The sequence below is a fragment of the Hemicordylus capensis genome, chromosome 2 (genome assembly GCF_027244095.1).
Source record: "Hemicordylus capensis ecotype Gifberg chromosome 2, rHemCap1.1.pri, whole genome shotgun sequence".
In the NCBI taxonomy this organism is placed as follows: domain Eukaryota; kingdom Metazoa; phylum Chordata; class Lepidosauria; order Squamata; family Cordylidae; genus Hemicordylus; species Hemicordylus capensis.
Window position 1 is genome coordinate 300427878 of NC_069658.1, and position 21809 is coordinate 300449686.

Here is a 21809-nt window from a genome sequence, read left to right on the forward strand (position 1 = left end):
GTGTGTGTGTGTGTGTGTTGGGGAAATAATGGAGATCAGTATTTGTTACTTCACTAACCAACAATCATCTACCATGGTTCTAGCAGTATAGACTTTCTGGGTTTGACTTAAGTAACGTGACTCCATTCTCCATCTGTGTGATGGGGGAAAGGAGAAATTGGAATGGCACAGATCTTCCAGGACCGATAAGAACAGCCCCTCTCTTAGACCTGATTCACAGCCAGTGGCTTCTCAGCACACATCTACAGCATCCCGCCCTCCTTCCCCTGCACATTTATAGGCATGTATCTGCCCTGCATGCAGCAAACATACCTGCCACATAAAGATTGAACAAGTCTCTAGTACCAGCTGAAGCATCTCACTGGGTTTGGCATCAGCACTGGAAACAAGTAGGCACATACCCCACACATGGGTTCCTTGAAGAGGAATGGATGGAGTTGCCACATTTGATTTGGGTGGGGAGGGACAACTGGCATTGCCAAGTCCCAGCCACATTAAGCCAACACTTCCTTTATCCAGCTTGGAATGCAATTTGTCTATTTTGAGATCTCAGTGCATAGGGATATTTTTGAAAGAGATTTTTCACAGACGGGCTCCTGGTACCTCCCACACACAGCTTGAGGCTTATTTCCAGACCACACATCATCACAGTCTCAAAAATGTGAGCGGCTTTGCCTGATTCCTCTACTTAAACTCTGGACGGGACAAATTGCTGGTCATGAGCATATCTGGATTCTGCATTCAAGATACTAAATTTGGCAACTGCAAGTCCCGGAGGCTGTTGCAAAAGAGTTCTAGAAAGGCATTTCTGACCACTGAATCTCTCAGTTAGGCGAATCATTCAGGAAAGAGCTAAAACCCATCCTAAGCCTCCAGAGCTTTAGGCAGTCTCCATAACCAAGAACCAGCAACAGTATTTTTGAATGAGCTCCTTCCCTTTCTCCAGGGTCCCAGTCTTTCTTCCAACAAACTCTTATTTTGGTTCTCCCATGTTGTCTCTCATCAGCCCCTACCAAACACCAAGGTGATGTCACAGCTATAACCCAAATTAAGCAAATTACACTTGCACAGGATCTACAATGATGCTAGAGAACACACTGGGGGAAAATACTGGTTACAACAATGGGCTTAAAAAAACCCTTTTAAACAGCAGCAGTTTATCTTACATCTTTGCAAAGTGATATATGCTCTACAGCACCATATATTTTTATAGATATGGGCCATCCCTAGACGAAGGCAAAGAGCCAAGTGCACGTAAGTGATATCATAAATCACCTCTACTGGTGCTCACTTGCAGCGTGCATAGCTTTCAGCTTGCTTGGAAAGGAGTCAAACTTTCTTTATCATAATGAGAGATGGCACTGCACAAAAAACAGCTCTGTGCCACTACAACTTGCTGAGTAAAGCCAGGCACAATCCTGGGGAGGCATCACTTTTGATTGCCTAACAGGCATTTCTCTCTGACATTAACCCAGGTTTCCCTCTGGAATGTGTAGCAAACTACAGCTCCTCTGACACGTGGGCTACAGCCCTGCCAGCAATCCACAGCCATAATTCGTTGGTGGTGCAGCAGCATGTGGCTCTAGGCTAGGCAATACCTAGAGGTTCTACTTCCACTGAAAACACCTGGACTTTGTTCATGCCTACTCATTTTGCTAGGACAGACAAGACCAATGCAATACATACTCATGTACATAATCAAGGAGGAAATGCAATACATACTCATGAGACATGCAGTAACTGCCTATAAAAGTGTGTGTAAGTCGGGGGTGGGGGGTGGAATGCAGCAGCTTAAAACAACAAAAATTCTGAGATGTTGGGAAACAGTTCCACGTCACAACAATTCTGGCTGCACAGTGCAGATTGCCTGTCATTCTGAGTTTTCATCCCTGGAGGTTGTTGATGTGATTCCATAGTTCATGCTGCTCAAGAATCTTTCAGCAGTGCCCTGCAAAGCCATTCACTAGCACTGTCTCAGAAAGCAGCTAAGAAACCTAATCTTTGCACCAATCAGCTTTCTCATGAAGAGGAAAAGTGTGGGTAGGACTGTGCATCAGAGTAGGTCCTACATAAAAAACGTACTCTGAGTCTTCCAGTGATATCTCAGGCGTCAACTCAAACAAGAAATAACATTCTGCACTTTTTGCAGCACCTTCCATCAATGATAGCAAAAGGTTTCATTGGAGGGGTGAAAAAATGGTCAGTATTTATACCTTCATTTTGCAGCAAACAAAGATGACACAGCAAGGTATCAACTTGCACAGAAGCCAAATACAGAACCAGGCCCTCCACCCCACCCTTAAATTTCAAGCTTCTCGATTTCTAGTGCAGTCAAGTAGCAGACTCCCATAGAGAAAGTGTTTATTAAACACATAGATCTCTCTCCTCACACTCTTCCATGTGGTTAACAAGATATATATATATTTATTTAATTAATTTATTCTTTAATTTAACACATTTGTATGCCGCCCAAAACGCAAGCCTCGGTTTACAACAAAACAATAAAAACAACAAATAAAAAGATTAAAACATTACAACAATTAAAACTTAAAATGTTAAAACTATTAAACACACAATTAAAACAGTATCTAATTAAAAGCCTGGGTGAACAAATGCATCTTGACTGCCTTTTAAAAAGTTGTAAGAGATGGGAAGGCTCTTATTTCAGCAGGAAGCATGTTCCAAAGCCTCGGGGCAGCAATGGAGAAGGCCCGTCCCTGAGTAGCCACCAGACGAGCCAATGGCAACTGCAGATGAACCTCTCCAGATGATCTCAATGGGTGGTGTGGTTCATAACGAAGAAGGCATTATCTTAAATACCCAGGGCCCAAGCTGTTTAGGGCTTTATAGGTTATAACCAGCACCTTGTATCTTGCCTGGAAACTTAGCAGCAGCCAGTGTAGATCTTTTAAGATAGGAGTGATATGGTCTCTCCAAGATGGCCCAGAGACCAACCTGGCTGCCACATTCTGGACCAACTGTAGTTTCTGGACTATGTACAAAGGCAGCCTCATATAGAGCGCATTAATAAAGTCTGGAGGTGACCAGCAGACGTACTACTGTTCTGAGGTCATTTATTTCAAGAAACAGATGCAGCTGGCATATCAGCCGAAGCTGATAAAAGGCACCTCTGGCCACTGCCTCAACCTGAGACACCAGGGACAGTTTTGTGTCCAGAAGCACTCCCATACTGTGTACCTGTTCCTTCTGAAGGAGTGTGACCCCATCCAGAACTGACAGATCAAAATCATATCCTGAGTTCCGACCCCACACAATAAGTACCTCTGCCTTATCTGGATTCAGCCTCAGCTTGTTACCTCTTATCCAGCCCAGCACTGCCTCCAGGCAGGCATTTAGGGTGGTTATGCCTTCTCTTGATGATATTGACATGGAGAAAAAGATTTGGGTGTCATCGGCATATTGATAACAGCCAGCACCAAATCTCCTGATGATCTCTCCCAGCGGTTTCATATTGATGTTAAACAACGTCGGAGACAATATGGAGCCCTGAGGGACACCATACTGAAGTTCAGCTTCTGAAGAGCAACCGTCCCTGAGGGACACCATCTGGAATCTGCCCAAGAGGTAAGAGTGGAACCACTGCAAAGCAGTGCCTCCCACCCACAATCCCATCAGATGCTCCAGAAGGATTCTATGGTTGATAGTCTTGAAAGCGGCTGAGAGGTCCAAAAGGACAAACAGAGTCACACTCCCTGTGTCAATTCCCAATTGGAGATCATCCATCAGGCTGACCAAGGCAGTCTCCACCCCACAGCCCACCTGAAAGCTGGTCTGAAACTGGTCTAGATAATCAGCTTCATCCAAGACTGCCTGGATTTGGGAGGCCACCACCCTCTCAATTACCTTGCCAACTACTGAAGGTTGGAGACACGCCTATAGTTGCTCAACTCTGAGGAATCCAAGGCAGGCTTCTTCAGGTCTAATAATTGCCTCCTTAAGGCAAGGAGGCATCCTGCCCTCAGAGAAGCATTTATGATTGCTACTAGGCCTTCTACAACAACCTCCCAGCCAAAGAGTATTAGCTATGTCGGGCAAGAGTCAAGAGAACAACAGGTTACTCACCTTTAACTTTGGTTCTTCTAGTGGTCATCTGTACTTCTACACAAATGGGCTATGCACCTGTGCAGAGACCTTGTCGGAATCTAACAAGCTCAATTCTCCTACTTTGGGTGGGAACCCCGCCCCCAGCTGCTATATGCGGCTGCGCCACTCCTCATCCCCTCAGTCACAGAGTCCAGCTTCAGTGAACCCTGGGGAGGACGGGAGGGCATATAGAAGTACAGATGGCCACTAGAAGAACCAAAGTTACAGGTGAGTAACCTGTTGTTCTTCGACATAGTCTCTGACTTCTACACAAATGGGTGCATTAAAAGCTAGCACCTCCAAGGAGGAGGGAGACAGAAACAACATGTAATCTACCAGAAGTATTTCTTTCAGAACAAGTACATCAACAAAAAATGGATTGCAGGACACTCCTGCCAAACACAGCACCATTCTGTGCCCTGGCATAAATTGCATTATGACTGATAAACGAAAGGGGTGAAGCCCAGGTAGCTGATAGGTCCCAGGCTGGTGACATGACAGGATCATCTGGGAACATATGTGTCAAACCTTTCAGAAAACCTTTCACCACCAGATCTTCAAACCAGTTAATGGGAGAGCGTGCCACAATGGCAGCCAAATACAACTTAAGGGATTAGAGCTTTAAACCAGACTCCTTAAGGGACAATAGGTAGTTACATATATCTTGTACGGATGGCTTGAGCACATCAAAACCATGTAGGGAAGCAAAAGAACAGAAATGAGTCCACTTGTGATCATAGGACTTCCGTGTGGACTGCTTTCTGGCAGCAACCAAAACTTCCTTAAGTCTCACTGGGAAGTTGGCAGGACCTTCCACGCTGTCAGATGGAGGGACCGCACATCTGGGTGTAGCACTTGTCCCTTCTCCTGTGACACTAGGTCCAGTAGGGGATTCAGGCATTTCCAAGCCACCATCAAGCACTGCAGGGCCAGAAACCAAGGCCTCCTGGGGCACCACGGTGCTATCAAGATTGCCCTGGCCTGATCCACCCTCAGTTTGCGCAGGACCCTCAGAGAACCCTAAACCTCCCCTCCTCTAGAACAATAGAGGGCACATTGTGTATTGTCCGGGGAAGCAAATAGGTCCAGAGTTGGGACTCCCCAATTTACAAATATGTTCCTGAGAACACCTTGGTGTAATGTCCACTCGTGGGAGACCACTATCATGCTGCTCAGAGTGTCCGCCTGGACATTCAGGGAACCTTGTATATGAATTGTCTGAGGCGATACTGCATGTGCCACGCACCAATGCCAAAGAACCAGAGACAGAAACAAAAGGCTCCTCGAGGATGTGCCGCCCTGTCGATTGACGTAGGCCTTTGCCGTTGTATTGTCCATTTGTGTAGTCACTTAGTGACCACCCCCAATCAGGGGCAGGAAGCCTCTGAGAGCGTTGAAAATGGCCAACAGCGCCAGATATCTGATGTGTTGAGTCCTTTCCTTAGGGGACCAATGTCCACTCAGACAAAATCTCTCCAACCGAGCTCCAAGGCATCTGTTGTAACCACCCAACAGGATCGAGGGGCCTGAAAAGGGAGTACCGACACTCAGGTGCTGAAACTCCATCCACCACTCTGCCATCGCACGTTCCCATCGAGGGGGCGTGCGTTCTAGATGTCCCGGATCCTGAAGGGGATCAAACACATCCATAAACCATCTCTGAATGATACGCATTCGAAGTCACGCTTGAGGCAGCACATACGTAGTAGCTGCCATATGACCCAACATGTGCTGCACTGAGCGAATAGTTTGTGGGCCTCCTGCTAAGAAGGTGGCCGCCAGCCTCTGGAGAGTTTCCATGCGGCCATCGTAAGGAAGACCTTTTCCAAGGTTATATTGAATAGCACCCCAATGAACTGAATCCGTTGGGTTGGTTCCATCTGAGATTTTGTGAAGTTTATTTGGAACTCTAGATCCTGCAGGGTACCAACTACTATCTTGAGGGTGTCCAGGACCACACGTCTGGTGCTTGCCAAGATGAGCCAATAGTCTAAATACCGTAGGACTTGCAACCCTCGCTCCTGCAGAAAAGCCATGACTGGGGCCAGACATTTCGTAAAAAACCCCGGTGCCATCGTGAGGTCGAATGGCAAGGCTTTGAATTGACAGCGGATCCCCCCATCTGAAACCGCAGGAAGTGACGATGCTGAGGCTGCATTGAGACAAGGTAATATGTATCCTTTAAGTCCAAGGAAACCATCAACATGCCCCTTTCTAGGATGGCCATAATGGTCGGTACCGACAGCTTTCAGAACCTTTTGTAGACCAAATGTTTGTTCAGGGCCCTGAGGTCCAGCATAGGGTGCTGACCGCGATCCGGTTTTGGCACAAGAAAGTACCAGGAGTAGAAACCAGGGCTGTCGGGATTGGCAACCTTCTCGATCGCATCCTTTGCTAGTAAAGCAGCGACATCCTGGTCCAATTCCAGGGTACATAGTGTCACCACAATCCCAGACACCAGCCATGTCCTGCAAAACTCTAGGGCATAGCCCAAACGCATAATTGTAAGGACCCACTGGTCCGTAGTCACCTTGTCCCAGCTCTCCAAGAATGGGGCCAGGCAGGTCCTGAAGCGCCCCGAGTCATTCTCGTGTTTCAAAAACACTCGGGCGCTGTTTTTGAAAGGCCAGCTTACCGGACTAGATGCCCGACTTGTATCTTGACTGGGGCTTGTAGCCCCAAAAGGACCACTCCAAAGGTGACTGTTGCTGGGAAAGGCCTTCTGCTGTTGATACAGCAACCATTTGGCAGTTTTCTGTGGTTTGGTAGCTGATGAAACGTATGACATAGAACGTGCTGTACTCCTCAATTTTTGAACTTTTTGGAGTGCATCATCGGTCTGCTATGAAAAGAGGCTAGAGGCCTCAAAGGACAGGTCCTCTACCCCAGCATGGGTCTCATAATTCAGTAATGATGAATGCAGCCAAGTGTGTCATCTGAGCGCCACAGATGTGGCCATTACCTTATCCGCACACTCTACGGGCCGAATAAAGTTCCTACATGAATAGCCTTGCGAAAAAATGATTTTGCAGGATCCCGCTTGTCCTGTGGGAGGAGATCCAGGAAAGGGCCTATTTTCTCTCACAAAAAGTGGTTATATCTGGGGTTATAGGCCTGATAATTTGCCACCCTCAAGTGGAGGGCTGAGGCTGAATAAAGGCTTTTCCTGAAGGAGTCCAATTTTCTATCTTCGTTGTCACTAGGCGCCGACTGGCTGTGACCTCTGGTCCTTTGCAAGGATGCCTCCACGACGATTGAAATTGGGGTGGGATGATTTTTCAGAAAGGTCATATCGTCCTGTAATTGCACCCTGTAAAAATTCTCCAAACACCCTGTAAAAATTCTCCAAATTCTCCCTGTTGGAAGAAAACGTCACCGGTTTCTTCCAGTGACCCTGCATGACCCTCAACAACGCCGGGTTCAGGGGCAAAGCAGCCTGTACCTTGGCCTCTGAATCAATGAGACTGAACAATGGGTCCAGTTCTCCCTTTTGCTGGGTACCAAGGCTCACACCCAAGGCAGAAGCCATTTGGGTCATGTAAGCGGAGTACAGCTTGAAGTCCTCCGATGGGGAAACAGGTTTCAAGTCAGACTGGATGTTGAGCGGGGACGGGGCCAGAGAAACAACTTCAGAGCCCTGGGAACTAGCATTGCTCTCATATTTGGGCTCCAAGGGAACCAAAGGGTCCTGTGCCATTGGTGTTGAACCCGAAGATGAGCCCGGTTTGCCATCTGGATTGTCCGGTACTGAAGCGGAAAATCCTGTCGGCAGCACATGGACAGGCATGGCAGCCTGTAGCATCACTGGAACTAAAGGGGGCAGTTTGCGACGCTCGTTTTGATCCCTCGGGGAGTGTTGCGGTGAGCGGGACCACGGCCTCCCTTCTGAGTGTGAGGGGGGTTCACACCAACCCCTCATTGTTACGAGTTTCCCATATGTGGGAATTTCAGAGTAACAAGACCCATAGCGGAGCCGAACATAGAATAGTCAGACCAATAGTCCACCTGGTATCGATTGCATGATCCAGAGTCCCAGCACCAAGCTCCATAAGAACGCTCAACTTCACTCAAGGAGCGATATTCCGCTGCCCAGTATCAATCCGAATATGATTGAACATGATGATCCCAGAACCGTTCTTTGTCTGTAAGTTGAGGAGCGTTCCTCCGACTCCCAATGGGCACCACGGTCCCTAAGAGGGATACACTCCTGGTGCCTTCAAGCCATTTTTATGGATCATTTCAAAGATAAGGCTTCTGACGAACGAGAGCCAGGTCCCACAGGGCTGCGTGCAGGCGAGAAGCCCTATTTTTGCGAGTCTGCTTCGTGAACTTCTGACAGTGAAGACAGGTCTCAACAATGTGGGATTCCCGCAGACACAAGAGACACTCGGTATGAGTATTGGGGGAAGGGATTTTTGATCCACACCAAACACACTTTTTGAAGTTTGTCATGCCCGGCATAAATGCCAAAGGTCAGCCGGCCGACCAACCACCACTCTCCGTCCCAGCCAAGATCGGAGCTCTGAAGAAAGAAAGAAAGAAAGAAAGAAAGAAAGAAAGAAAGAAAGAAAGAAAGAAAGAAAGAAAGAAAGAAAGGTAAAAACTAAAACACCAAGAAAAAAACACTACTACGCAAAGAAACAAAGAAATTTATTTTATTTTATTTTTTATTTTTACATTTATATCCCACTTTTCCTCCAAGGAGCCCAGAGCGGTGTACTACATACTTGAGTTTCTCCTCACAACAACCCTGTGAAGTAGGTTAGGCTGAGAGAGAAATGACTGGCCCAGAGTCACCCAGCTAGTATCATGGCTGAATGGGGATTTGAACTCGGGTCTCCCCGGTCCTAGACCAGCACTCTAACCACTACACCACGCTGGCTTTTGGTGGCAGAAATAAAGAAAGAAATGAAGGAGCAGAGGAAAAGACAAGTAGATGGAGACATCCTACTTGTTTTCAAGCTGTAGACTCCACGATGTTCACTGAAGCACGGATAAAGAAAGACTGAAGGGATGAGGAGTGGCGCAGCCGCATATAGCGGCTGGGGGTGAGGTTCTTGCCCAAAGCAGGAGAATTGAGCTTGTTAGATTCTGATGAGGTCTCTGTGGAGGCGCATTTCCCATTTATGTAGAAGACAGGGACCATGTCAAAGAACAGGTGGTAGGCCGCATTGCTCCAAGCAGCTTGTCCACTTCCTCATGAGTCACAAACTGAAACTGATCCAGCCTGACCACATAAGAGGAGTCGCTAGACACCTATGAATTCAGACACTGCAGTAATTATGGGGTCTAAATCCAATTCGGCCCGAATACAAGAGATTTTAACCATAAAACAATAAAATTGTTTTTAAAAATTAAAAGTAACTATTTATTTTTAAAAGTAAATTATTTACTAAATTTGTATACCACCCACTACCAAAATCTATAGGCGGTCTACAGCATAAAACAAACTTTAAAAGACATATATTCCACTCTTACCTTTAAAAACTTGTACAAAAGGAATGTGAACCAGTTTGTCAGCATTTTCTCAGCCACTGACTCTGTCCTGTAGGGGAGATAAGGGATAAGTGTGAAAACCAGAGCCTTCTTATCTTTTCCCAGAGTGTCAGATCTTTTTTTGCTTTTCCTCTTTTTTTGCTCTTCCTCTTAAAGACTATAAAGGTCAGAACTTGAAAGGTTGGAACAGAAAGGCAGCCAGAATACTGGGAGTTGCCATGACAAAATATAAAGAGAGTCCTAGCAATGGCCAATCCTACTCTGCTCCCACAGAGCTCATTAGAGCTAAACCTGGTCTCCTGCCATTCATAGCCATAAGAACATAGCTAAAGAAACAGAAGAGCTGACCCAGGCTCAACAAGCAGATCTCCAGAACAGTGTAGGGGCACTGGAGTGGGCTCCCTGGAGGTTCTCCTGGCTCAGGGGAAAACTATTGCCACCTTTGTTCCTGCTCCCCATTTCAAATGAGCTCTGCCTCAGGCCACTATAAGAACCTGAATTTTTGCTAAGTATATGGAATTTACAAGATTTCCTAGCAAATTCCCCCTCCTTAATGTCTTAGCAGGGCTATAGCTAGGGAATGCAAGAAAACTCTTAAATTCAAAATTATTTGGTATATCTGTGAATGTTCCAGTTGGAAAGTACTCTGCGACCATACATAATTTATCATGTTGTTAATGTTAACACTATCATGAGGCTGCTACAGTCACTTGGACCATTATACACAAGCCATTGGTGTATACATTGGCCACTACTCAGAGCTGGAAGCTGCTGCACAAACCACAACACTAATCACTAACTATACTAGAAGCCCATGTTATGCATTACGGCAATACACAAAGAGAGCAATTCACATAAATGCAATTGCATGCAAGAGTGTCATCAATAAACAGCTTCCTCCTCTTTTTTAGAATCATGACAAGGAAGCACGGAGAGTTTAAAGAGAACTCAAATGTTGTCAGTATGTGAACTACCATGGCAGACTTGGTTTTGTTGCATGGGTTTTCCAATTAGCACTGTTATACCACAAGCACACAAAAACTCAACAAGCACCTGAATGGAAACAGGTATGTTGAAAAAGAGAAAGACTCTTTACTCGCTCTAAGTGTGGAGTTATCAAATACATGCATTGACTGACTTCAAGAGGATCAACCTCAGTATTAATTGATATACTGACACGCAATGCAAAAATGAAACTAAAATGGTTCTGGGGGTGCTGATTTCCCAATGTCCTCTTAGGAATCAGAAGGGTAGCTGAAAATAACAAATTGGGAATCCTCCATATGTCAATATATATGCTACTGTGGATCTTCATTAAGACTGTGTAAGGAAACAAGTTGTCACATCAGCACTTCAGTGAGGTGCTATTATAAGCAGCAATATAATGTTTGGACTTTATTAAGCCTGTAATCTATTCATACATGAGTACCAGTATTACTCTTTGGAAACTTAATAATTGCATTTAATTTTAATTTTATTCACTGAGTCGGCATCTGCGTATCCGTAGTCAGGTAAAAGATACCTGACTTCGGCATATGCGAGGGAAGGGGGAGAGGAAAAACACACACGTTAACCTCGCATATCCGTGGGTCGGAGCTGGCCAGAAGTGACTGCAGAGATAATTTCTGGCCGCCATTTTGTTCATCGGGAGCAGTAAAACGGCTCCATTTAAGTGAAAAGAAAAAAATTGGCTGTTTTGGGCTGATTTGGGGGCATTCCGGGACAAAGCACGACTCGGGGGGGGGGACAGCAGAACAGGGCAAGGATCTCCCCCCCCTGCATTTCCCCCTGAAAATCATCCAATTTTTGGCCAACCAAGAACCTAACCCCCGCGATCCCATAGCCCCAATGCCTCAATATTCACAGTTTCCATATACGCGGCTGCAGCCGGGAACAGAACCCCATGAATATCAAGGTCCACCTGTACTGCCATTTAAAAAAGCAAGAGTTCCAGCCTGAAGCATACCAAATGGCAGATTATATGGGCAGCAGGGAGTTTCAAATAGTATTCCTATATGCATTTGTTGATATTACAAATATTCCAACAGAAATCAATCTCGTTCTGGTCAGGAAAGTCCATAACTAGGAATACACACAACAAAAGAAAGACAAGGACAAAGGTAGAGTTGGGAAAAGTGCAGGTCTGGAATAGTAGAGATAGCTGCATGACCCGAAAGAGAGCTGCTGGTGGATGCTTAGGATCTGACCACTGGAGAAACAAGCAGGCTGGTATGTGGAGACAGGGCCATTAGAAGAGAATCTGCACTGACTGCCTACAGTACGCACCAGCTTCTAAACATGAAAACACCTCTGTTAGAAAAATTAAGATTCACCTTAACACATTTTCCAAACAACATTTAAAACTATGCATATTTCTTCCTTAAAATGAAAAACAAAATAATATGCAAGTGGTTCTGATTGAAATTCATTTATGTTTTTTTGGCTGCTCCATCTATTAATCATCAGATCAGCTATTTCATATTCAAATCAAAAACACAAGAAACACTAATGACCTCGAGAAGATAACTGCCTATCCATTGAAAAAGGGAAGTGGGGCGGGTGGGTGGAGGGGCGTTATTAAAAATAACAAGACCAAAACAATCAAAATCCCAACCTTCAGTTCTAAAAGCTGCACAGACTTTGCGTTGAGTCCCCAAGAAACAAAGGAAATAGCAAGCAGAAAGAGTAGGAAGGGAACAATTTTTACAGGTTATTTCAAGAAGATCAATCAGTCTGCCCAAATTTAATCCCTACTGGCTTCCCATTTTCTGCTTTATTAAAAATAGAGGTGCCTTTGACTTTGCTTCTCTAGAGAGGTAACACTTCTCAATCGCCTTCCCAGCAATAGCAAAAGAAGGACTGCTCAACTTGTGACCCATCAACCCAAGCCCATTAGCCAATTAACCTCCTGTTCTTGCTGCCTGCCTGGGACTACAAGCTGTGTTTTGTTCAGTGGGTCACAACCTGTGCAGGCCTGGGCCAAGTTCTGCAAATGATGAACCCATGAAGCTGTCTTACACTGAGTTAGACCACTAGGCCATTTAAGCTAAGCCTATTCTAGGTCCCAGCCTTGCTTACCTACCTGAGGCACTTTAACTGGTGGGGCCAAGGACCTTCTGAATGCAAAACATAGGTTCTACCACTATGAACATTCTCCTCACCATATGAAATGCTTCATGTGTGTGTCATATTTGTGCAAGGGCCATGCTAGTATTCTCTGCACTGTTCCAATTTTAGTATACATGCAAGCACACAATGCTTTTTAAAAAAGCAATATTTCATTATTTATTTTAAACAAGTTTACTCCACCTTTAACTATACAAACAAAATGAAAGCAATCATAAAATGCAGTAAGCAGGATCCAGACAAAGTTGGACATGATTAAAAGTAAAAAAGTAAAGTTGTGCCATCAAGTTGGTGTTGACTCCTGGTGACCACAGAGCTCTGTGGTTGTCTATGGTAGAATACAGGAGGGGTTTACCTTTGCCATCTCCTGCTCAGTGTGAGATGATGCCTTTCAGCATCTTCCTACATCGCTGTTGCCCGATATAGGTGTTTCCCATAGTCTGGGAAACATACCAGTGGGAATTTGAACCGGCAACCTCTTGCTCCCTAGGCAAGTTACTTCCCTGTTGGGTCACTAGGTGGCTAAACATGACTAAGCACCACTGAAATAAACAAGTTAGTTATGCTAACAAGTTCTATTAATTTCAATAGGACTTAAGTCTGGATGCTGCCTGATATATGACATAAAATAAGCACTAGACCAGAAGGAAAGCCTAAAACAATCTTTAAAAGCCTCCAATAAAGGGTACTGGGGTGGGGCCGTAGCTCAGTGGTAGAGAATCTTCTTTGCACGCAGAAATAGGTAAGTGGAGAACGTTCCACGCTTAGAACATTCCATGCTCAAAACCGGCCATTTTGAGTGTTCCAAGCTCCAAAGAGAATACCCTTCAAATGAAGGGCCTGTTCTGAGCCTGGAATGGAATGGCCCGTTTCGAGTTGGAATGTTCCAAGCACCATTTTGGATTCCAAAACTGTGCTCTTCTGTCCTCTGCACGTGCACATCAGCTATCTGCATGGTCAGCACCATTATGCAAATGGCTGCTGGGCATGTGCAGAGGCCAGAAGAGTGCCATTTTGGAATCCAAAATGGCACTCAGAACGTTCTGAGTCAGAACAGGATCGTTCCATTGGAACAGCTGGCTTGACTGGTTGTTCCAATGGACTGTTCCAGGGATTTAGTGTTCTGTTCCCAGCTTGAACGCAGAAGGTTCCAGGTTCAATCCCTAGCATCTCCAGGTATGGCTGGAAAAATGTTTCTGAAAATCCTGGAGAGCTGCTGCCAGTCAGTGTAGACAATACTGAGCTAGATGGACCAATGGTATGAGGCAGCTTCTTTTGCTCCTATGTACTAAGAAAAGGCTAAATGGAACAGGTGAGTCTTTAGGAAGCTTTGAAATGTCAACAAAAAAGGTGTCAACTGAGTCTCCCAGAGAAGGCGGCCATCGCCAAGAAAATCCTCATCCGCATGACCACCATATGAATTTCAAATAGTGATGACACATGCAGTAGGCCTTCCCCACAAGTTCTTATAGGGTGGATAGATATTTTGGGGGAAGGCAGTTCTTTATGTATTCATGCTGTTACTGATCACCATATTGGGAAAGGGGGCAGAAAGAATTTGCTTTGGTGTCAGGTTGACTGAAAACAAGAAATACTTGCAAACTATACTATCTCACATATATCCAGTATTGTATCTCATGTTGCTACAGAGTATAAGAAATCTGCAGTAGAGCAGGGAGCTGCCAAAGGACAACCTCCAGGAAGACATTGTCCATCCCTCACCCCTTGGCTACATAAAGACTGACATCCTACATTCAGCATGAAATTGTTATGTTGGGAGACGTAGGGAGCACAGAAAAGGAAGTGTGGAGAAAAATGGGTACCCCTTAAATAAAAATGGGACATATGGGGCTGTTCACATGAATTGCCCTACTGGGCCTTGCACAGCCCTACCCGGATACAGCTGCCCGTGTGGAGCTCTGGGATCGGGACCTTCAACTCCAGGCCCTAGTCGTGTGCATGTTCGAGCTGCCTGCAGCCCAGGCATGCACAAAGCCGGGTGGCAAGAGTGCCCAGCAGTGGAGGAATCCCCCAATGCACCACGCTCTGAGTGCTGTGCATTGTGGGATGCCAGAAGACCTCCTCCTCTGGCTCCTGGTTCTACCGCTCGCTGCAGCTCTGAGCATGTGCTGCAGCAAGCAACAGGGCATAATGGGGAGGGTTGTTCATGTGTAGGGAGGCAGGACAGAGCATGCCTCCCCACCAACACTCCCCCTTTTGGTCACAAGAATGACCTTACTGGCTAGTTTTGTTGTCATTCCAAATTCTGAAAAGTATTATAGATTCAACTGAGTTAAATGCGATAGTTTTCAGGGCAGGTATTGCTGCATCTCTAGGGAGGCTATTGTCATGACTCCAAACCGATATTTATTTGCTGTACATCCATCCACATGGGATTAATTTTTACAATATACAAACAAAAGATTTCACCCAATAGATTAATGTTAAGCCCACTATTATTGATGAAAAGACATTCTTTGACCTACAAGAAGGATAACCAGAAGGGCAAGGGAAGAAGTATGCCATAGATTTAAACTCACTTTTACTTGTGCAGGTGGAAGAAACTGAGAAGGAATCAGGTTCAGTCACAGGCTCAGTTCCTGTGACATAAATTATGGGACAACTAGACAGAGAAGCAAGGTGAAACCTTGCCACTTGTCACTATGCAATGTGCGAAATGAGATCCAGAGGAAGTCCTCCTATATGCATGCAAACCAGTTGGAACATCCCCCGCCCCTTTGGCTTATCAACCCTACTCCATAACCCCTAGAAAATACCAGAGAAGCAAAAAGTGCATTCCCTTAGTTAGCAGCTGCTCAGATTGTGACACCGCCCCACCTGCCCCCCATTCAGCTAACAAGGATATTCTCTAAGGGGAGAGTTACACTGGCTGACATACCACGCAAGGATACATCAGGCCAGTAATGTGTTTACTTAAGTTGCACAAATGAAGTTTCACAAGCAGAGGCGCTCTTAACTCAGGAATTCCGGGCAGAAGTCCAGGGCCTCCACACACACTGGGGCTCCCCAAATCCTCTTTAGTCTGTCCCAGGTGGTGTGGTCGCTGCGCCATGGGCCCGCACTGTGCTGGGTGGCCGAGTGTGACTGTGACCTGGGCTGGGCAGCCAAGCATGACCTCTGCTGTAGAGACGGGGGGAGGGGGGAAATGTGGGCTGGGAATATGTTGAGTTGCATGTTAAGTTGGGAATAAGGATGGGAATATGATAAGATGCACTTGTTGTCTGGATCCTTGCCCGACTTGGCTGCTTCTATATAGCAGGGAGATTGTTGGAGGTGGCCTGGTCAATATCATAAATGCATCGCTGAGGGAGGGTAGGGTGCCTCCATGTTTGAAGGAGGCAATGGTTAGACCATTCTCAAGAAGCCTTCCCTGGACCCATTAGCAATGGATAATTATAGGCCAATCTCCAATCTCCATTGGTTGGGCAAGGTGATTGAGAGGGTGGTGGCAGACCAGTTCCACGAGGAAACCGATTATCCAGACCCATTTCAAACTGGCTTTAGAGCTGGCTATAGGGTTGAGACAGCCTTGGTTGGCCTGATGGATGACCTCTACCGATGAATTGACAGAGGGAGTGTGACTCTGTTGGTACTTTTGGATCTCTCGGCAGTGTTCAATACTATCGACCATAGTATCATTCTGGATCACCTGAGAAAGTTGGGAATAGGGGGCACTGCTTTGCAGTGGTTTTGCTCCTATCTGTCAGGCAGATTCCAGATGGTGGAACTTGGTTATAGTTGCTCCTCAAAATGGGAGCTTTTATATGGAGTCCCTCAGGGCTCCATTCTGTCAACAATGCTTTTTAATATCTGCATGAAATTGCTGGGTGAGGTCATCAGGAGGTTTGGTGTAGGGTGCTATCAGTATGCTGATCACATCAAAATCTACTTCTCCTTTTCATCTTCACAATCAGGAAATGGCATTCATTCCCTAAATGCCTGCTTACAGGCATTAATGGGCTGGATGACCGATAACAAATTGAAGCTGAATCCAAGCAAGACGGAGGTGCTCATGGTAGGGGCTCAGAATCTGAGGAGTGAGTTAGATCTTCCTGTGCTGGATGGGGTTACACTCCCCCAGAAGAAGCAGGTACGGAGCTTGGGAGTACTCCTGGACTCAGGCCTCACCCTGGTATCTCAGGTAGAGGCTATGGCCAGGAGTGCTTTCTATCAGCTTCAGCTGATTTGACAACTGTGTCCATTCCTTGAAGAGGATGACTTCAAAACAGTGGTCTATCAGCTGGTAACTTCCAGGCTTGATTATTGCAATATGTTCTACGTGGGGCTGCCTTTCTACATAGTTTGGAAACATCCGTTAGATCAAAATGCGGCAGCCAGACTGGTCTCTGGGGCAACCCGGAGAGACCATATTATGCCTGTTTTGAAACAGTTGCATTGGCTGCTGATGTTTACGGGCAAAATACAAAGTGCTGGTTATTACCTTTAAAGTCCAGGTCATCTTAGAGAGTGCGTTCTTCTACGTGATCCCCACTGCACGTTAAGGTCACCTGAGGAGATCTGTCTCCAGAAACCACCGGTTCATCTGGTGGCGATTCAGAGGCGGGCCTTCCCTGTAGCTGCCTTGGGCTGTGGAATGCACTCCCGGCAGAAATCTGTACTCTGAGTTCATTGCTGGCCTTCAGGGGAGCCCTTAAAGCCTATCTGTTTGGCCTGGCCTTCCAGGGTTTTTAATTTGTTGTAAATGTTTTTAACTTCCTATAACCTGGTTTTCCAGGGTTTTTAAACTGTTTTGAATGTTTTAATTGTTTTATGGTGTTTTATAGTCTCCGTTTTAATTGTTAATTGATTTTAATTGTTTTGTTTTAATGCAAACAGCCCTGAGCCATTTTTGGAAGGGCAGTATAGAAATCGAATGAATGAATGAATGAATGAATGAATGAATAGTTGAAAAATTTCTGCTAATGCATATTTGCATAAATATACATATTTTATATTCTTACATTTTTGTGAGTTCAGTTGCTGTTTGCGCCCTCAAGAACCCAAGTGTTAAAAATACTGCATGTGTCATGGGTGTGTGTGTGTAGGGGGATGATTCTTAACTTGCAGTGGAGCTGGGGGAGGGACTCCAAAGGCCTTTAGGTCCAGGCTCCAAAATTACCTAGGTGCATCACAAGTGTGGAAATAATGGGCTTACTCTTAAGTAACAAGTGCATGCAGTGTTATTAGGCTGACATTGGTTTGTTTATGTAACACACTTATATACTACCCTATATAAAATCTCAGGGCAGTTTACAATCTAAACAAACAGCATCTAAGACTCCCCAGATCATATAAAAAAGATTAAAATTACTGAAAATAAAACTGTAAAACATCATAAACTAAAAGCCTGATGAAACAGGTGTGTTATAAAAAGTCAACTGAACACCACCAGAGATGGGGAGATTCTAATTTCATTTGGGAGTGTGCTCCAGAGTCTCAGGGCAATTCTAAAGAAGGCCCGACTTTGGGTTGCTACTAAATGAGCTGGTGGCAACCACAACTGGACCTCCCCCGATGTAACAGGCAGCAGTGTTCATGAATAAGAAGGTGCTCTCTTAAACAGATACACTTGTGCAGTGTTAGCCATGATACACAGTAGCACAGCAAATTCTGGAATACATATGACAAACTTGCAGCAGTAGTGTTTGCCACATATATATCGATGTTTGTTGTAGTGAACATATGATGTCTATAGGGGAGATGTACACCTTGCATCACTTGGAGATATATAGTAAATACATGATGGAGAGCAACAACTGGCCATGTCTCCCTGGGGCAAATCCAGAACATGTTAATAGATATGCATGCCTTCTTGGTGTTCACTGCAATCTCTAGCGTATACACAACAAATATAACTGCTGGGTAAAGTGTGAATTGGCCCTAAAAGTCTAGGCTGATACACTCTTCTTTTATTTATACTTATAGGTTCATTTTCTTCTAGAGTTTTTTGCTCTGTGTGAGTTCCACAATCTTCCAAATGGCCCACAATGTTCAGAATGAATGAATGAATGAATGAATGAAAACAAACAAACAAACAAACAAACAAACACACACACGCTTAAGGTGCTTAGATTGTAAATATGAGCTTTTATTTAATTCAGGGTATTTTGGCAAGGACTGGATTTTTAGAAAGACAAGGAAGGGGGAGGCATGGTGACAGATACTCTGCTGGTTTAATAATTGTTCTTGTTTGCAGCTGGTGTAGCTCTCAATATTCATTGGTCTATGATAGTTTTCCTCTGTCTAGCTACCATTTAAAAATTGATGGAGCAGAGCAGATGCATGGTGTAACTGGAACACTGCCCTGACTCACACTCTTCTCCACCTGTGCAGTGACTCTCTGTTTTGCGGTACAGAGAGAGGTGCTCCCAGCCAGGCTGGGAACCCAGCACTGGCTGAAGTGTCTCACGAATGGGAATGAGTGGCCTCGTTTTTGCGTCTGGCCATGCCTCATGCATCAATGTCAGATGCTGGGGGCATGGCTATGGACTGCGGTGGCAGCTCCTAAAAAATGGCGGCCTGAGTTTTTTGAACCCAGGTGTGCAATGGTGGCTCTGCCCCTAAATGCAGTGTCTGTGATACAGGTATCCTGGCAATTACTGGCTGCTACTAGCAACTATGCTGGTGAGACAGGAAGTAATGTGGCTGTAGTGAGAAGTGGAACATGCTGGGATATATCTAGATAAACACCTAAATGATAAGTAGTTTTAATCAGCTAAATAGCTGCCATTTCCAAACACTCAAGCGATTTAAAATTAAAGCCAGCACACACTGAGTGAGTCTTTGCAGGCCAAAGAATAGGCATGTGATATCTACTGAGTTCTGAAACAAAGAATTTCCTCATCATATCAATCTGATTGGTATGCAGGGGGCTTTCCCCTCATGTAGGGATGTGTGAACTCATTTGTTGAGCTGAACCCCCCCACCCCCACCCCAGGCTGGGTCAGGACTGGTTTGGATTAGGGTTCTACAGCAAAAAATGATGTTTTGTTTAAACAACTCACCACCTCCAGGGGCGATGTGTGTGCTGCTGCGGCTGTAGGGGGATATCTGGCAGTTACCCCTTCCCCCACCTGCCTCCCCGCCGCCCCAGTCTTCATAGGGCCATTTTGGCCCATTTTCGGGCCATTCCAGCCCTTTCTGACATGGTAGCAGCCATTTTAGAGGCTGATAAGCATGCACACTGACCATTTGTGTGGCTGGGTCATGACCTAGGCCATGCAAATGGGCAGTATGCATGTGCAACAACCTCCAAAATGGCCATCACCACCGGAGAAAGAACCAGAATGGCCTGAAAATGGGATGAAATGACCCTACAAATGGTCATGACCTGGACATGCAAACAGCCCATATGCATGTGTGGTAGCCTTCAAAATGGCTGCTGTGAACTGGGAGAGGGCCAGAAAGGCCCGAAAACAGGCCAAACAGGCCCTGTAAGGACCAGAGAGAGGCCAGCAGGGGAGGGGGAAGTTTCAGAAACCCACCCCTACTTTTTGTGACTGAGGCAGCAACCCCTGGAGCAGCAAAGTTACCCCGGGCCTGGCAGTGAGTGAGTGAGTGTTTGTGTGAGTGAGAGAGAGAGAGTGTGTGTAAGTATATAAATTAACTTTTTGAACCCCAGTCCAGACTCGAATCAAAGTTGGCAAACTGGTTTTGTGCACACCCGTAACAAGAGTGACTATGAATAATATTTCAAGGCAGGAATCCACCTCTTTCTTCGAGGATCTTACCATGGCCCATCTTTGAAACTCATGTTTTCCAAGGCTAGAAGCACTATCCCAAACCCTCCAAATGAAAACTAATATTCTTGGATTTCTGAATTTTTTACCAAGTAGTAATTTCTGTGGTTGCATGGACTGATTGAAGAATATTAGAATATGCGCAGACCTGCTTATAGAGTTACTCTGGGGCTGTTTGCCAAAGTAGCCTTGCCTTATTGTCAAGAAAATACTAATTTCTCCTCTGTCCATTGGACTCCTTTAAGTTTCTCCACATAATGATGACTGACTTTTGGCTACATGACTCCGATCCATTTTCGGTGTGAAAATATATAAAATACGAGCAATCCACAATACAGCTCTCGCATCTCACAATGGTCCAGGTCCTCACTTCAAACATTCCAGAGGACCGTATGCAATGGGGAAGCATGAGTCATGCGCATTTCCTCTCCCTCAACTTCTACGTAACATCCAAAGCTGCCCTCAGTGAAACCTTACATAAGCTCTTCAATTAACAGGTTGTTAGACAAATACTCACCGCCTCAAGAGCAATTTGGGGTGGTTCTTGCTCTCCAAGTTCTTCTCAATCAGGTCTGAGAGAAGCTGCTTAAGCACTCCAGTGGCATACTCCATTTCACCTTGCAGTGCCGTCATTATTAACGAGGCCACATTGCCCCGGTCCCTCATGGAGAAGCTGCGCTGTGCCTCCAGGGTGCGAATGAAGGTCAGCAGGAAGTGCTTCTTGTTCAAGAGCTGACCAAAGAGGGTCAAGGACTTCTCCACATTTGCCTGCACCTGAAAAGGGAAAATCATTATTAGAGACAAGTCCAGAGAATTAGGAAGCAGGCAATAGTCCTTTGAAAATGCAGCAAACTAGGAAAGATAATAGCCCCATTCAGACATTATGTTGAATACTCGCACAATGAGTGTGCAGTGTGCACAGGTACAGTTCCATACACAGGTACAGCAGCACACTTCCTATCTGTATCATGCATTTGAAGGACCTAACCCAGATTCACCTTTAAAATAGATGCAGGTAGTGTCATTCACACAAATACATGTATGAATGCACAGACATCTGTACACCTCTACAACATAATGTCTGGATAGGGCTCACATATGAAGGGATGCTGAAACACTTGGGAGAAGTAGCTTAGGGACATGGGAACTTTGCAAATCAGAAAAGGCAGAGACAAGAGCATTTGCTTCAATAAAAGTATTGTCTTCTCTGTTTTCCTACATAATGGTAGAACTGCTGTTTGGAGGAGCTGCTTTCCAACCCTTATCATTTAAGGATGATTTAGAGCATAAAACAGGAATGTATATTTCCCTCTTTTAAAAGTC

General features: G+C 45.3%; 1 protein-coding gene and 1 non-coding gene across 14 annotated transcripts in view; both read right to left on the bottom strand.

The window, feature by feature from the left end:
- Nucleotides 1-21809, bottom strand: part of PLXNA1 (plexin A1) — a 423385-nt gene that overhangs the window by 37536 nt on the left and 364040 nt on the right. For all 13 annotated transcript variants that reach the window (XM_053299219.1, XM_053299220.1, XM_053299222.1 and 10 more), the window contains 2 exons: nucleotides 21004-21260; nucleotides 9583-9649 (listed from right to left, as the gene is read on the bottom strand). In XM_053299219.1, coding sequence (XP_053155194.1) covers nucleotides 9583-9649; nucleotides 21004-21260 — 324 coding nt within the window. The remainder of the gene's footprint in view (nucleotides 1-9582; nucleotides 9650-21003; nucleotides 21261-21809) is intronic.
- LOC128348392 (U6 spliceosomal RNA) lies at nucleotides 12759-12861 on the bottom strand. The gene has a single exon (XR_008318119.1). It is a non-coding gene; the product is annotated as a U6 spliceosomal RNA (small nuclear RNA).